General features: G+C 47.1%; 1 protein-coding gene across 6 annotated transcripts in view; it reads left to right on the top strand.

Annotated features, from left to right (window-relative positions):
* The window catches only part of LOC113591681 (adhesion G protein-coupled receptor L3), a 242,709-nt gene extending 238,758 nt beyond the window's left edge, over positions 1–3,951 (top strand). For 4 of the 6 annotated variants that reach the window (XM_081714797.1, XM_035529972.2, XM_035529968.2 and 1 more), the window contains one exon: positions 1,533–3,951. In XM_081714797.1, the coding sequence (XP_081570923.1) occupies positions 1,533–2,371 (839 nt within the window). In that variant the 3' untranslated portion in view covers positions 2,372–3,951. Of the gene's footprint in view, positions 35–1,532 lie in introns of all 6 variants that reach the window. The other 2 variants (XM_035529970.2, XM_035529969.2) reach the window with 1 other exon arrangement.
* Positions 3,952–15,000: the final 11,049 nt, after the last annotated feature.

Here is a 15,000-nt window from a genome sequence, read left to right as displayed (position 1 = left end):
GCATGGCAGTCAAGCTAAATATTGCTCACCAAATGTAATTTCCCTTGTCTTCCTTTCTTCCACACCACGTTTCCTTAGACAGTCACTCATTGGCTAACGTCATCTTCACTGTGGCCTCGCTCCCCTGTAAGGAACGCCGGCAGTCCCGGCTCCGTCTGGCTCGGATCCGAGACCCTGTTTACCAGAAACAAAATGAACGCTTTTCTCTTTCTCATTAATTTGAGTGCCACCTGGCGTAACCCGGGGTGACCACACACTGTGATGGATCTTTGCAGTCACGGAGGGGACGAGCCCAGTAGAATCTGTACGCTTGCTCATCGCTAACTTCCTTCCTGTGATGTAACAGGGCTAGAAACACAAAGTCCTTATGTAGAGGCTGGATAGTGATTTAAAAACAGCCAACATGGAGATGAGAGTGTTAAGGGGGTGACCCGCCCCATCGCCATGACCACCTCACTCTTCACCTCTGCTTCACTAAGAGAAAGTTCTGGATCTACAGATCCACACACACACGCACGCATGCACGCACGCACGCACACACACACACACACACACACACACACACACACACACACACATACGCACACACACGCACACACACATACACACACACATACACACATACACACACATCTACACACACGCACACATACACATGCACAAACACATACACACACACGCACACACACACACACATACACACACACACACACACACGCACGCACACACACATACACACACACACACACACACACACACACACACACACACACACACGCACACACGCATACACACACACATACACACACATCTACACACACGCACACATACACATGCACAAACACATACACACACACGCACACACACACACACATACACACACACACACACACACGCACGCACACACACATACACACACACACACGCACACACACACACACATACACACACACACACACATACACACACACACACACACATACACACACACACACACACACACACACGCACGCACACACACATACACACACACACACATACACACACACACTCATGAAAGAAAGAGACAGAAAAATGGCGTTTATTTAAGAAGGCTCGTGTTTGTTAGAAGAAGTGTCCTTGAATGAGACAATTATAAGCACAGGGGTCAGTGCTAAATAAGAACTAATAATGACTGGAGATAAACCACAGCATGATCGTGCTTCAACTGTGTGTATGTGTTACTGTTTTTATTCTGCTTGGAACCATGTTTTTGTATGCTAGTTCAGTAGAATGGATTACTGTGTGTTTAGTTGTTTTCCGAGGACGGTCAGTGGTGACTAGTGTGTAGTCACACTGTTACTAGCCATCAGGCAAAGGTTTCCAATATTTAAACACTTTAAATATGTCAGCTTTAATCTAGCCTATGTGCTCAGAAATTAGCGAAGGGTGTGTGTGTGTGCGTGTGCACAATCTTTTGTAATATGTCTGCGTGAGAGAATGTGTGTGTGTGCGTAATTAGTGTTTAATTAAGGCTACCGAATCTTTTTCAGAGGGAATCTTGAACAATGCCCGGGATACAAGTGTCATGGATACTCTACCACTGAATGGTAACCATGGTAACAGCTACAGCCTGGCCAGCGCGGACTACCTGAGCGACTGTGTGCAGATCATTGAGCGCGGCTACGGCGGTCCTCCGCCAGAGACCACTCTAGAGAAACGCATCCTCAAAGAACTCACCTCCAACTACGTCCCTTCCTACCTGAACAACCAGGAGCACAGCCGCAACCTCGTCAACAAGCTTGTCAGTAACCTCGGCAATGGGAGCAACAACGGAAGTGTGGTGGGTGGGGCCGGCCGGGGCAAAGAACCGCCCATGCTGCCCGTCAACCTGGCCCTGGCGCTGGACGACTCCCCCGCCTTCGCCCCCACCGAGGCCCCGAGCCTGGATCTGATCCGCGAGGAGTCCGACACCCCGCTGCTGGCCCCGCAACGCCCCGCCCACCACGCCTTCGGCTCCGCCCCCTCCTCGGCTCGCCGGCGCCTCCCGCAGGAGAACAGTGAGAGCTTTTACCCGCTCCTCCGCGAGGAGCTGGACGGGGACACGCCGTCACCCCAGAGAGACTCGCCGGATGCCGGCACCCCGGCGGAGGACGCGCGCACGCTGCCCCGCGCCGGGGGCGGGCCCGGGGACCCCCGCGCCCTCGCTGACCCGGACGACGTGTACTACAAGAGCATGCCCAACCTGGGCTCTCAGAAGCAGCCGCACGAGCTGCAGGCGTATTACCAGCTGGGCCGCGGCAGCAGCGAAGGGTTCATCAGCCCCGCCAAGGAGGATGCGTCGCCTGGGGAAACGCCGCGGGAGCCTGCCCACCTCGTCACCAGCCTATAGGGGGCGCCGACATGCCGCCGCCAGAACACATGACCACCAGCTCCCTTCGCCCTCCGTTGGCCGTTGTGACACCCAAACTCCACCGAAACCCCGCCTTCCCACGTAGCTCCTCCCATCATCTGTTTCGCTTTCCTGTAACGGTCGCTCGTCCTCCGTTGTAGACGTTTCTTTTACTTGTTCTTGGAAAAATCGGAAATCAAACAAAAACGCGAAAAAAAGAAAAAAGAAAAAAAAAAACGAGTCGGCAACAGCAAAGAAGAAAAAAGCTTTGAGCGTGTTTGAGACCGCAGGCTTGTCCAGGAGCGAGGTCAGACTTTCCTCTCTGACTCCTGCGCTGCGTATGTCCGATCCCTGTGGACGGATTAATCCACAGGATGGGAAGGGAAAAAGTGTCCACGCAATGAGCGTTTACAGACAGTCAGGAACACTCAGAGACTCAGCAGTGGATAGACCAGATGGAGACACCCCTCCCAAAACGACTATTTTATTACACCTCTTTATCCGACGTCGGCTTTTTAAACGTTTTTTCTTCCTGTCTGAAGGGTTGGGGAATCTGGAGGAGGACGCCCGTGCCACGCACCACTGAGCTCAGCCAATCGGTTTTGTTTTTGCTGTATTAATAAGGGGCAGAGAAGCTAATATGAGAGTTCTACGCTGTTCCTACGTAAATGTACAGTTACTAGCATTGAGCAGTCTGCTTTTCTTTGGGTTCGTCCGTAACCATGGTGATTTAGAATCAGGTCAGATCCCTCCTGCTGGTTGTGTTGTGGACCTCAGTCCTGCAGTTCTGTCACACTGCTTCTCTTTTTGGTTTGGGTTTGTTGTTTTTCTGTACGGTCTGTTTTAGTCTCAGCAGCGAAAGCAAATAACAAATCAGCCGGCTCATTTCAGGTTCATTTATAAACCCTTGACCCCTGACCTCTGACCTTGAGTCCCCAACTGTTTAACTTTTTCTCACTGTTTCCAAAAAGAATTTACTTCTCCAGGTTTTTTCTCAGTGTGTAGATGTAGGTGATGTTGTTCTGAAATGATGCCATCATGGGGAAGAATCCCAAATATGCCATGAGTCTGACAACCACAGAGCATAGAAGAGAAAAAAGAGTGTGAGAAAGAGAGAGAGAGAGAGAGGGAGAGAGAGAGAGAGAGAGGGAGAGAGAGAGAGGGAGAGAGAGAGAGAGAGAGAGAGAGAGGGAGAGAGACAGAAGAGACAGAGTAAGTTGATTCACTCACTGATATGCACTACACACATGTAAAATGGTCAGAATATTTTACGTATTAAAGATGGATATTTGGAGAGAGGACTTGGTAACCTGTCTGTCTGCTTTCCTTTGAGCACAGTGAGAAGAGGGTTATTTATTTCCGTCAGGAAATACACAAAGGGCAAATAAACGACCTGCAAAAAGTCCAGTGGTAAACTGTTGGTGCACATATGAGAGTTGAAGTACCACAAACAACGTCTTTATTTATTCTCCAGGTTGCTTTTCTGTTGGTTTCTGAAGGGGAATATGGCCTCTTAACTAATGTTTGTTGTAACAGTGAAACTTGTTTGCCAACAAATAAAATACTGATTAAGAATGAAATCTTTGTCGAGATACAAGTGTAGTGTGTTTGTGTGTGTGTGTGTGGGTGGGTGGGTGTGTGTTTTGTGTGTGTATGTGTGTGTTTTGTGTGGGTGTGTGTATGTGTTTTGTGTGTGTGGGTATGTTTTGTGTGTGTGTGTGTGTTTTGTGTGTGGGTGTGTGTTTTGTGTGTGTGTGGGTGTGTTTTGTGTGTGTGGGTGTGTTTTGTGTGTGTGTGGGTGTGTTTTGTGTGTGTGGGTATGTTTTGTGTGTGTGTGTGTTTTGTGTGTGTGTGTGTTTTGTGTGTGGGTGTGTGTTTTGTGTGTGTGTGGGTGTGTTTTGTGTGTGGGTATGTTTTGTGTGTGTGTGTGTGTGTTTTGTGTGTGTGTGTATTTTGTGTGTGGGTGTGTGTTTTGTGTGTGTGTGGGTGTGTTTTATGTGTGTGTGGGTGTGTGTTTTATGTGTGTGTGTTTTGTGTGTGTGTGTATTTTGTGTGTGGGTGTGTGTTTTGTGTGTGTGTGGGTGTGTTTTATGTGTGTGTGTTTTGTGTGTGTGGGTGTGTGTTTTGTGTGTGTGTGTGTTTTGTGTGTATTTTGTGTGTGTGTGTGTGTGTGTGTGTTTTGTGTGTGTGTGGGTGTTTGACTGTAATGAATTACTCCAGTGTTTTATTATTCCCCTCAGCCAATAAGAGCTCTTCCGTGCCGAGTGTGTTTTATCTGTAAACTCCCGTTCCCTGCAGGACATCCCTGCTGTGTCTGCAGGGATGCAGGAATATTCCGTGTTTAACTCAGTACCTTTGAACTCACTTAGAAGGAAAGTTTAATTTTAAATTTACTTCAGTTAGGAAAGGGAAGAAAATGACTGATTACAGTTTGTGTTTATTTGTTTATTTGTTCAGCACCAGATGAGAGGTTTTACTAATTATTCTGTCGCCTGAAATAATGTTTATTGGGTGATTTTCTGATTTGTCAGTATGGTGTTAGGCTGGATGTGTAGGTGTTATGGTGGGGGTATTGGTATAAGGTGGATGTGTTGGTGTATGGGTGGATGTGTAGGTATTAGGGTGGAGGTATTGGTGTTAGGGTGGATGTGATGATGTTAGGGTGGAGGTGATGGTGTAAGGGTGTATGTATATGTGTTAGGGTGGAGGTGATGGTGTAAGGTGGATAAGTAGGTGTTAGGGTGTATGTGTAGGTGTTAGAGTGGAGGTGATGGCGTAAGGTGGAGGTGATGGTGTAAGCTGGATGTGTAGGTGTTAGGGTGGGGGTATTGGTGTAAGGTGGATGTGTTGGTGTATGGGTGGATGTGCAGGTATTAGGGTGGAGGTATTGGTGTTAGGGTGGAGGTGATGGTGTAAGGGTGTATGTATATGTGTTAGGGTGGAGGTGATGGTGAAAGGTGGATAAGTAGGTGTTAGGGTGTATGTGTAGGTGTTAGAGTGGAGGTGATGGCGTAAGGTGGAGGTGATGGTGTAAGCTGGATGTGTAGGTGTTAGGGTGGGGGTATTGGTGTAAGGTGGATGTGTTGGTGTATGGGTGGATGTGCAGGTATTAGGGTGGAGGTATTGGTGTTAGGGTGGAGGTGATGGTGTAAGGGTGTATGTATATGTGTTAGGGTGGAGGTGATGGTGTAAGGTGGATAAGTAGGTGTTAGGGTGTATGTGTAGGTGTTAGAGTGGAGGTGATGGCGTAAGGTGGAGGTGATGGTGTAAGCTGGATGTGTAGGTGTTAGGGTGGGGATATTGGTGTAAGGTGGATGTGTTGGTGTATGGGTGGATGTGCAGGTATTAGGGTGGAGGTATTGGTGTTAGGGTGGATGTGATGATGTTAGGGTGGAGGTGATGGTGTAAGGGTGTATGTATATGTGTTAGGGTGGAGGTGATGGTGTAAGGTGGATAAGTAGGTGTTAGGGTGTATGTGTAGGTGTTAGAGTGGAGGTGATGGCGTAAGGTGGAGGTGATGGTGTAAGCTGGATGTGTAGGTGTTAGGGTGGGGGTATTGGTGTAAGGTGGATGTGTTGGTGTATGGGTGGATGTGCAGGTATTAGGGTGGAGGTATTGGTGTTAGGGTGGAGGTGATGGTGTAAGGGTGTATGTATATGTGTTAGGGTGGAGGTGATGGTGAAAGGTGGATAAGTAGGTGTTAGGGTGTATGTGTAGGTGTTAGAGTGGAGGTGATGGCGTAAGGTGGAGGTGATGGTGTAAGCTGGATGTGTAGGTGTTAGGGTGGGGATATTGGTGTAAGGTGGATGTGTTGGTGTATGGGTGGATGTGCAGGTATTAGGGTGGAGGTATTGGTGTTAGGGTGGATGTGATGATGTTAGGGTGGAGGTGATGGTGTAAGGGTGTATGTATATGTGTTAGGGTGGAGGTGATGGTGTAAGGTGGATAAGTAGGTGTTAGGGTGTATGTGTAGGTGTTAGAGTGGAGGTGATGGCGTAAGGTGGAGGTGATGGTGTAAGCTGGATGTGTAGGTGTTAGGGTGGGGGTATTGGTGTAAGGTGGATGTGTTGGTGTATGGGTGGATGTGCAGGTATTAGGGTGGAGGTATTGGTGTTAGGGTGGATGTGATGATGTTAGGGTGGAGGTGATGGTGTAAGGGTGTATGTATATGTGTTAGGGTGGAGGTGATGGTGTAAGGTGGATAAGTAGGTGTTAGGGTGTATGTGTAGGTGTTAGAGTGGAGGTGATGGCGTAAGGTGGAGGTGATGGTGTAAGCTGGATGTGTAGGTGTTAGGGTGGGGGTATTGGTGTAAGGTGGATGTGTTGGTGTATGGGTGGATGGGTAGGTATTAGGGTGGAGGTGATGGCATAAGGTGGATGTGTAGGTGTTAGGGTGGAGGTGATGGTGTTAGAGTGGAGGTGACGTGTAAGGGTGGAGGTTATCATGTACAGTTGCTGCTTCTTTGGGTCTAAACAGGATTTGTAGAGCATGAGAATTAATGGAAGGACTTCAGTTTATTAATGACACACACACACACTGAGACTCTCTCTCTCACTCACACGCACACACTCCACATTATTAATGACTTATTACAGCAGCTCATAACCGCTTCCACGGGCGAAACAGTCGTGCTTACACAGCTGCTACTGGCACTAAACACACACAGCCCTGAACGCCAGCCACGCCTGCGCATGTACTTCACTCTGAGCACAGTTATGGACCACGATGGCCAAGTTCAGAGTGGATATGACGGTCCTGCAGAGTCTGGGTGTCAGGACACGCGGGACGGGCTCAATCCTGGAAGAACAGAGGCGAGGTTTTCCTTTTCTGTTTCTTATCCCTCATCTCAGTTTAAAGGGAACCATCTGTGTCTTAAAGGTCAGAACAATAACCAGCTCGACAACTCAGCACAAACCTACCGGCAGTGTTTGTAACACAGTGTTTGTAATGCAGTGTTTGTAACGGCTTTGCCGTGTTACAGTGAAACAACACTAATGAAGCTTAGCAATTAAGGAAATTAAGAATTCTGTGTTATAATAATTATAATTAACTTGTAAATAAATTGGTTTGAAATAATATTTGAAAAGTACAGAATGTCAAGGTGAGGAAGGAGAAGTAGTGAAAAGAAAGTTGTGTGAGTGAGTTGTGTGTGTGTGTGTGTGTGTGTGTGTGTGTGTGTGTGTGTGTGTGTGTGTGATGCTCTCTGTCCCTTGTGTTATGACAGGCAGGTATACATCACCCAGCTAAAGCATGTTTTCACTCTGTTACACAGATAACACTGGAGTGGATCGTCTCAAATTTTGTAAAGTAAATTTGACGTATTTGTTTCACATTCAGTGATCCAGTGTCTTTGTAACACTGCTGACAGAGTCTCTGCTCTCTGGACAGCCATAATGTCTCCTATCGTCTGGTCTGGATGTTCAGGCTGTGTTCACTGAGTCTGGATGTTCAGGCTGTGTTCACTGAGTCTGGACGTTGTCAGCGTGCTTCTGTGTTTAATATCAGTCACTGTGAGCAGGCCATCTCCTAAACGAAGGTTTTAGGGCCAGATAACGCTGTTACACTTTGTGCTTGTTAGTGAACTCATTGTCTGGACAAGCAGTGTGAGGGGACCCACTGTGTGAGGGGACAGGCTGTGTGAGGGGACTGGCTGTATGAGGGGACCTGCTGTGTGAGGGGACCGGCTGTGTGAGGGGACCGGCTGTGTGAGGGGACCGGCTGTGTGAGGGGACTCTTTTCTCTGCAGGGCTTTGTAGTGGTAGGATTGGGGTCTCTGGTTTATATGTAGCTAATATTTAATCATCTGTTTCTGAATTTTGAGTAATTGTGTAAATTTGCCCAATTCAGCTGTTGTTAGGTTATGTGTTATTTGTTATTTGTTGTTTTCCTGTGCACTTTCACGATAATTTTACAGAAGTCAGAGTTCCTCATTTCATCTGGGTGTTTGTTCCGTTGTGAGTGGCCCTCACACCTCACGACCACACAGCAGAATTGGTTCTATGATAAATGGAATATTTTGAGCCAAATTTGAGTTGGTATCTGAATGTGAATTTGACATTTGTTTGCATAGAATTCCCTGCGTGCTTCCTGTCTCAGTTCACTGACTGTTGGGTTGAAGCTTCCAGTTGAGCTCATCTTCAGTTTTGTAGAGGTTTCTAGTGTTTGTGTCCCTAATGTGAAGCACAGTGTGTTCCCTTGAGATCTGGCTTTTATTTAGACAATTCTTTTTCTTTAGTATTTTTCAGATTCACTGTCAGGGTCCAGGTCTGTCAGTACTGCTCAAGTAGGTCCAGGTTCTGGTCAGGGAGCAGCCTGGTGGTCTCCTGTAGGATGTGTGTCGGAGCCCCAGTGGGTTGCTGTTCTCTGCAGTTCTGCTTTATCTCCTGCTCTGTGGGGGACATCAGAACCAGGTCGTCTGCGTAGAGCAGGAATGAGATTTTACCGCACCTATTGTGTGTGTACATGGATTTAATAATGTCATATGCTTTACCCCCTACATTGCTTTACAGTCATTTATAGAATCTCTCTCTCTCTCGCTCTCTCTCTCTTCCTCCCTCCATCTCTCCCTCCCTCTCCCTCTATCCCTCCCTCTCTCTCCCTCCCTCTCTCTCACTCTCTCTCCCTCACTCTCTCTCCCTCTCTCTCTCTCTCTCTCTCTCTCTCTCTCGCTCTCTCTCCCTCCCTCTCTCTCCCTCCCTCTCCCTCTCTCTCTCTCTCTCTCTCTCTCTCTCTCCCTCTCTCTCTCTCTCTCTCTCTCTCCCTCTTTCTCTCTCTCTCTCTCTCCCTCCCTCTCTCATGTCCTGAGGCTGTAGTCACGTTCCCAGCTCTCAAATCCCCATGTAACGGGGCTCAGAGTGCAGTTGCCCTCCTGTCTGACAGCAAAGGACACTGTGCTCTCACTCCCTCTTTTTTTTTTACCTCCTTCTCTCTCTCTTTCCCTCACTCGTTCCTTCCCCTCTGTCTCTACCCAGAATGCATGTAGCTAATCTTTTCAAATTCAGTCTTTCTGAAGCTCTAATCTGACTAAGCGAGGGTAACTGCAGAGAAATCATGTAACTCCCCCAATGTAAAGCATGACTCATCACTTTATTTGCTTCAGCTGTTGTTTACAGCATAATTCCTCACTTTGATTCAGTTATGGTTTTAGTCACAAATAGTTTACTATTTATTTATTATTTATTATTTTTCATTTTTCTATACTACAAAGTGCTGCTCACACAAGATAAAAAACCAAACTACTTTGTAGTCCTCAAATGTACATCAGATTATGCCCAATAGAACAGCTCTCCAAATGGAGGCGGCCATGTTTATAATAGATTTAGTACAGAATCTCTGATACATCCAGGCCACTAAGTGTCAGTGTATCGGATATTTCACAATGTGAAGAAGAATCATTGGAAAAGTTAGTTATTGCTCCTTTAAGTAAGAAAGTATGCAGTACAAACACTACACAATTAAACCAAAACAGACCAACCTGGCTCACGCAGCACATGTAAACACCAAATCAGATACTTACAAAACGTTCTTCTGCAGATGGACAGAAATAATCATTCTTTTGCTATCTTCCAGTGGTTCTGCTCGTACGAAGTACTTTTACTGAATTTAACAAAACAAGTTTATTTGTAGAGCTCTTTTATGCAGGGACATAATCATAGTAATAAAGCTTATTACAGGCCAAGGTCAGTCATCTCCAGGAGAGGTTCGCCAAAACAGAGGGTAAATAAGGGTGTTCTTATTTATTTATTTATTGGTTTGAAATGTTTCAAGGTGCTGGATGTGATAACCCAATGTTGTTTAAGGCTGATCTGCTGTTGTCAAGGCGGTGATTGAGGTACTAATACTGAACGGGATGGAAGCTGAGGGCGGCTATGGCAGGACGTGTTCAGGACGTGTTCAGGACGTGGGACCAGTTACTAACTACACACGCATGTTTATTATGTCAGCTCCAGCTCCAGCATTTAAGTGTACTCATCACGGTGGGTTTGGTGATGACTTTGTGATTTGTGGGAATATTCTGGAGTTTTACTTTTTCGTGATTTTTACATCGCTACCGGGCAACTGGACTTCCAAGACCGGCTGGCTAGACATATGATCAACATTAACTAACCATCTCTACACGTAGTACATCCTACAGGGCGTCTATATACAATACAAACGTGTAGAAGACTTAAAAACTGTAAGTGGTATTTAGTGTTATTGGTTTTTCTTAAAAACTTGGAAATAAAAAAGAAAGATTCAGACGTTGAAGTTCTGATCGCCATGGCAACCCTCAGCCATCTCAGCATCTGTATGCACTATGTTCCTAGTGAGACAGTTGCTATGATAACGAGCCTTTTATTTATTTATTTCTCTTTATTTCATTCTTTTTCGCCTTTATCTGGAATGGCAAGGTACCATCAGAGGTGCGCTGGACTGAGAGCCCACTCCTCTGTTGTCTCTGTCCTATTATTCTCCCACACCTCTCTGTCTCTCCCCTCCCCTCTCCTGATAGATAAGTGGCCTCTGTGTGGACTGCCTGAGGCCATTTTAATTAAATGTATGAACATGCCCTGAAGACTAAACACAGATAGCATCAACCCATCACAGTGGGGGTCCCCTCCGCTTCGGCCCCCCGCACTGTGATGTGCCTTCAAACGATTCACACCACGGAGAACAGAACCTTCCCAGCTGATGTAACCTTAACCCTCCCTGAGCCGAGATGGGCGTGGCTGTCCCAGAGCTCCGCCCCCCCATAGCAGGACTCACGCATTCGTTTGAATTCTACTGAAGGTGTGAGAGACAAAACAACTTGATGGTTTAGGTTCCTTTATCATTTACGCAGAAAGTCAGAGACAGTTGGACATTGAGGCTGAGGTGCTCTGTACCTGTGCAACAGTATAAATATAAGAAAGCAAGAAAACAATACATATGTATAAAAGAGAAAAGTGCAGAATATATAGGGAGAAAGAATCTGTCTCTCTCTCTCTCTCTCTCTTTCTCTCTCTCTCTCTCTCTCTCTGTCTGTCGCTTTGTAACTTTTTCAGGTAGACAAATTAAGGTGACGAGTTTGTCCACAGAGCTTGTCCACTGTTCTTGGTCCAAAAATATGGTTTAAAATAAAAGGACACAGGGTGTCACATGACTGGAACTGAAACCTTAGATGAAAAAAACTATGTAAGAGAGTCTGAATCAAAGGGGGTGGAAATATCAGAATACAAGCTGTCAGTCCGTTCACACCCACACCTTGAGGTGGATTGGTTTTCTTTTTCTGCGTCTGTTGGTCCAGGGGTCCATGTCTCCCAGCCTGTGCTTGTGGTGTGGTGTTGGTGCAGGAGGGCTGGACACAGGGACAGGTGTTCTCTCTGTCATGAAAGACAGCTAAGCACTTCTACAGTCCCGCATGCCTTTGATGGCGGACAGCTCTTCTGGAGGGAGAGCGTTTGCTCTGGAGATCTGCTCTTCTTTCACAGAGATGAGCTTGACTGTGGTGAGAGGAAAGAGTGTGTCATGGACAACAGTTACTGTTGGTGTTACCCCTAGGTGGATCTGCAGTTCTCTTCATGGTGTCTCTAACTGGGGAATCTTTTTTCCTCAATACTGCCCTGTAGGCCCATCACTGCTAAAGAGTTGCAGTATCTTCAGGGAGGTTCTACTTTAGGATGGTTCTCCTTCAGGGAGGTTCTACTTCAGGATGGTTCTCCTTCAGGAACTGAAGAACTGGTTCAAGTTCCCACATGGCAGAAGCATCATGTGTCATGGAAGGCGATTAGGCAACGAATGTCTTTCTATTATCTGTGCAGTACACAACGGCACTGCGCAGTGTCACCTGTAATTCAGTCTGACCTGTCCTTTAGTGTCACCTGTCCTTCAGTGTCACCTGTCCTTTAGTGTCACCTGTCCTTCAGTGTCACCTGTCCTTTAGTGTCACCTGTCCCTCAGTGTCACCTGTCCTTTAGTGTCACCTGTCCCTCAGTGTCACCTGTCCCTCAGTGTCACCTGTCCTTTAGTGTCACCTGTCCCTCAGTGTCACCTGTCCTTCAGTGTCACCTGTCCTTTAGTGTCACCTGTCCTTCAGTGTCACCTGTCCTTTAGTGTCACCTGTCCCTCAGTGTCACCTGTCCTTTAGTGTCACCTGTCCCTCAGTGTCACCTGTCCTTTAGTGTCACCTGTCCCTCAGTGTCACCTGTCCTTTAGTGTCACCTGTCCCTCAGTGTCACCTGTCCTTTAGTGTCACCTGTCCTTTAGTGTCACCTGTCCTTTAGTGTCACCTGTTCCTCAGTGTCACCTGTCCTTTAGTGTCACCTGTCCTTCAGTGTCACCTGTCCCTCAGTGTCACCTGTCCTTTAGTGTCACCTGTTCCTCAGTGTCACCTGTGCTTCGGATGCTCCAGAGTAGACCTGTTGCACCTCCTTTGATCTGCACTGCCGGTTTTCTGCGTTGTCTGTGTGTGGTACAGAGGTCTGTGTAAGGTTGCAGCTGTGTGTGCTGGTGGTTGATGTTTAAGTGGCGCGTGGACACTTTGTCTTTCACGTCTTTGTGTGCGTGTCCCTCACATCTTTAAGAGTTTGTGTCACAGACGTCATTTCTCTTTCTCCACCATGTGATCCCTGATGGATCCCTGACGCGTGTGTGAGTGGGTGAATGATTCCCACATCGTAAACATTTACTATAGAGAGTCTGTAGCCTGTGTGTCACAGCACAACTCCTTTCCTTTGCTCAGGCTCTGTGAGTTTCTAAGCACAAGCTGACTGAGTCTGTCTGCTTCCGTATGGACACTTTGCGGACACATGTCTCCCTGTTATTAATGTTTGGGGAAACAGTCCAGGATGGATTTGTCCTGCAGAAAAGCGAATAAGAAGTGAGACATATCAGTTTCTAACACGCCTCTGCCACGAGTTTCCAGTCCAGATGAATCATTTCTTTTGTTTCTTATTTTTCAATCTTGTAATTGTCTCGTTGTTCCCTGGCAAGTTTGTATTTTGCAAGCTGTGTGACTAGACGACCTCTGCGTGCGTGTTTCTCTCTGTAGTTAGCAGAACTGTGTTGTGAAAGAGAAGGGTCTTTTGCGTAAGAGCAGGAGCTCTGTGCCACACTTTGTCTTTTTGTTCTTCATGTCAACTTCAGTCTTTAACCTCTGACACCTTTTCCTGGATTTTGCTCCCCTCCCCTTCACGGCTTTGACCTTCTGCTGTAATGTTGACTCTCGTAATTGCGTGTTTTTGGTCTTCTCATCTGTCCTCGTCCTAGCGGCAGACACCTCCGTGTCTGATCACCCTGACGTGAAGAGCTCAGTTTTGCTGTTCTTTGCGCCTCTCTGAGTCGTTCCTCCGTTTGTCTGGTTCCTCTCAGAATCTCTGCTCCTCTACTTTTTGTTTTGCTATGTTGATAGTATTTTTTTTCCTGCATAAATCCACAAGTAAAAGCACAACACTCTGCAACCTTTTAACTGACACACAACTAAAATCTTTTTGCTTTGAATGGCCTTAACTGTGTTCATTTTCTGTGTTCAACTGTGAATATTGTGTTCAAGTACTTTAGTAGTGACTGTTTCAGTAGTGACAATTTTAGCTACTTATGAGCATAACGCAGAAATGCTAGTCAGAACTTGACTACCAGTTTTGAACAGTTGTACACACAAAATCCTACTTGCTTTTTCATTAAAAGACAAATTTTATGAAAGTAGGTGTTTGGTAGTGACACGGTCATGAGTGGTAGTGTGTGTTGGGCTGGTACAGACGTAAACACAGCAGACACACTGACGCGTCCGTGAGTGGTAGCGTGTGTTGGGCTGGTACAGACGTAAACACAGCAGACACACTGACGCGTCCGTGAGTGGTAACGTGTGTTGGGCTGGTACAGACGTAAACACAGCAGACACACTGAGTGTCTGTGGCACTGCTAGAGGGAGACTGGGTCTGTCACCCTAACACAGCCCTGTGCTCAGAGCCCTGATGAAGGGATGGCACAGGGTGACTAACACAGCCCTGTGCTCAGAGCCCCGATGAAGGGATGGCACAGGGTGACTAACACAGCCCTGTGCTCAGAGCTCCGATGAAGGGATGGCACAGGGTGACTAACACAACCCTGTGCTCAGAGCCCCGATGAAGGGATGGCACAGGGTGACTAACACAGCCCTGTGCTCAGAGCTCCGATGAAGGGATGGCACAGGGTGACTAACACAACCCTGTGCTCAGAGCCCCGATGAAGGGATGGCACAGGGTGACTAACACAGCCCTGTGCTCAGAGCCCCGATGAAGGGATGGCACAGGGTGACTAACACAGCCCTGTGCTCAGAGCCCCGATGAAGGGATGGCACAGGGTGACTAACACAGCCCTGTGCTCAGAGCCCCGATGAAGGGATGGCACAGGGTGACTAACACAGCCCTGTGCTCAGAGCCCCGATGAAGGGATGGCACAGGGTGACTAACACAACCCTGTGCTCAGAGCCCCGATGAAGGGATGGCACAGGGTGACTAGCTGACACTAGCTGAGGTTATACGTGACAAATGTTCTCCTACAAGGTGTTTGTATGATGTGTTCTGTAGTGCTGCTCATTTCAGACTAAAATTACTGTTGCGCTAACTGCATAATGTGTAATTTACATGGCCACAATAACTATTTATGAAAGTGCTAATGGAATATGCCAGTT

This window comes from Electrophorus electricus, chromosome 5 (assembly GCF_041902795.1).
Source record: "Electrophorus electricus isolate QZ-2024a chromosome 5, ASM4190279v1, whole genome shotgun sequence".
NCBI classification, from domain to species: Eukaryota; Metazoa; Chordata; class Actinopteri; order Gymnotiformes; family Gymnotidae; genus Electrophorus; species Electrophorus electricus.
This window is presented reverse-complemented; position numbering and strand designations above follow the sequence as displayed.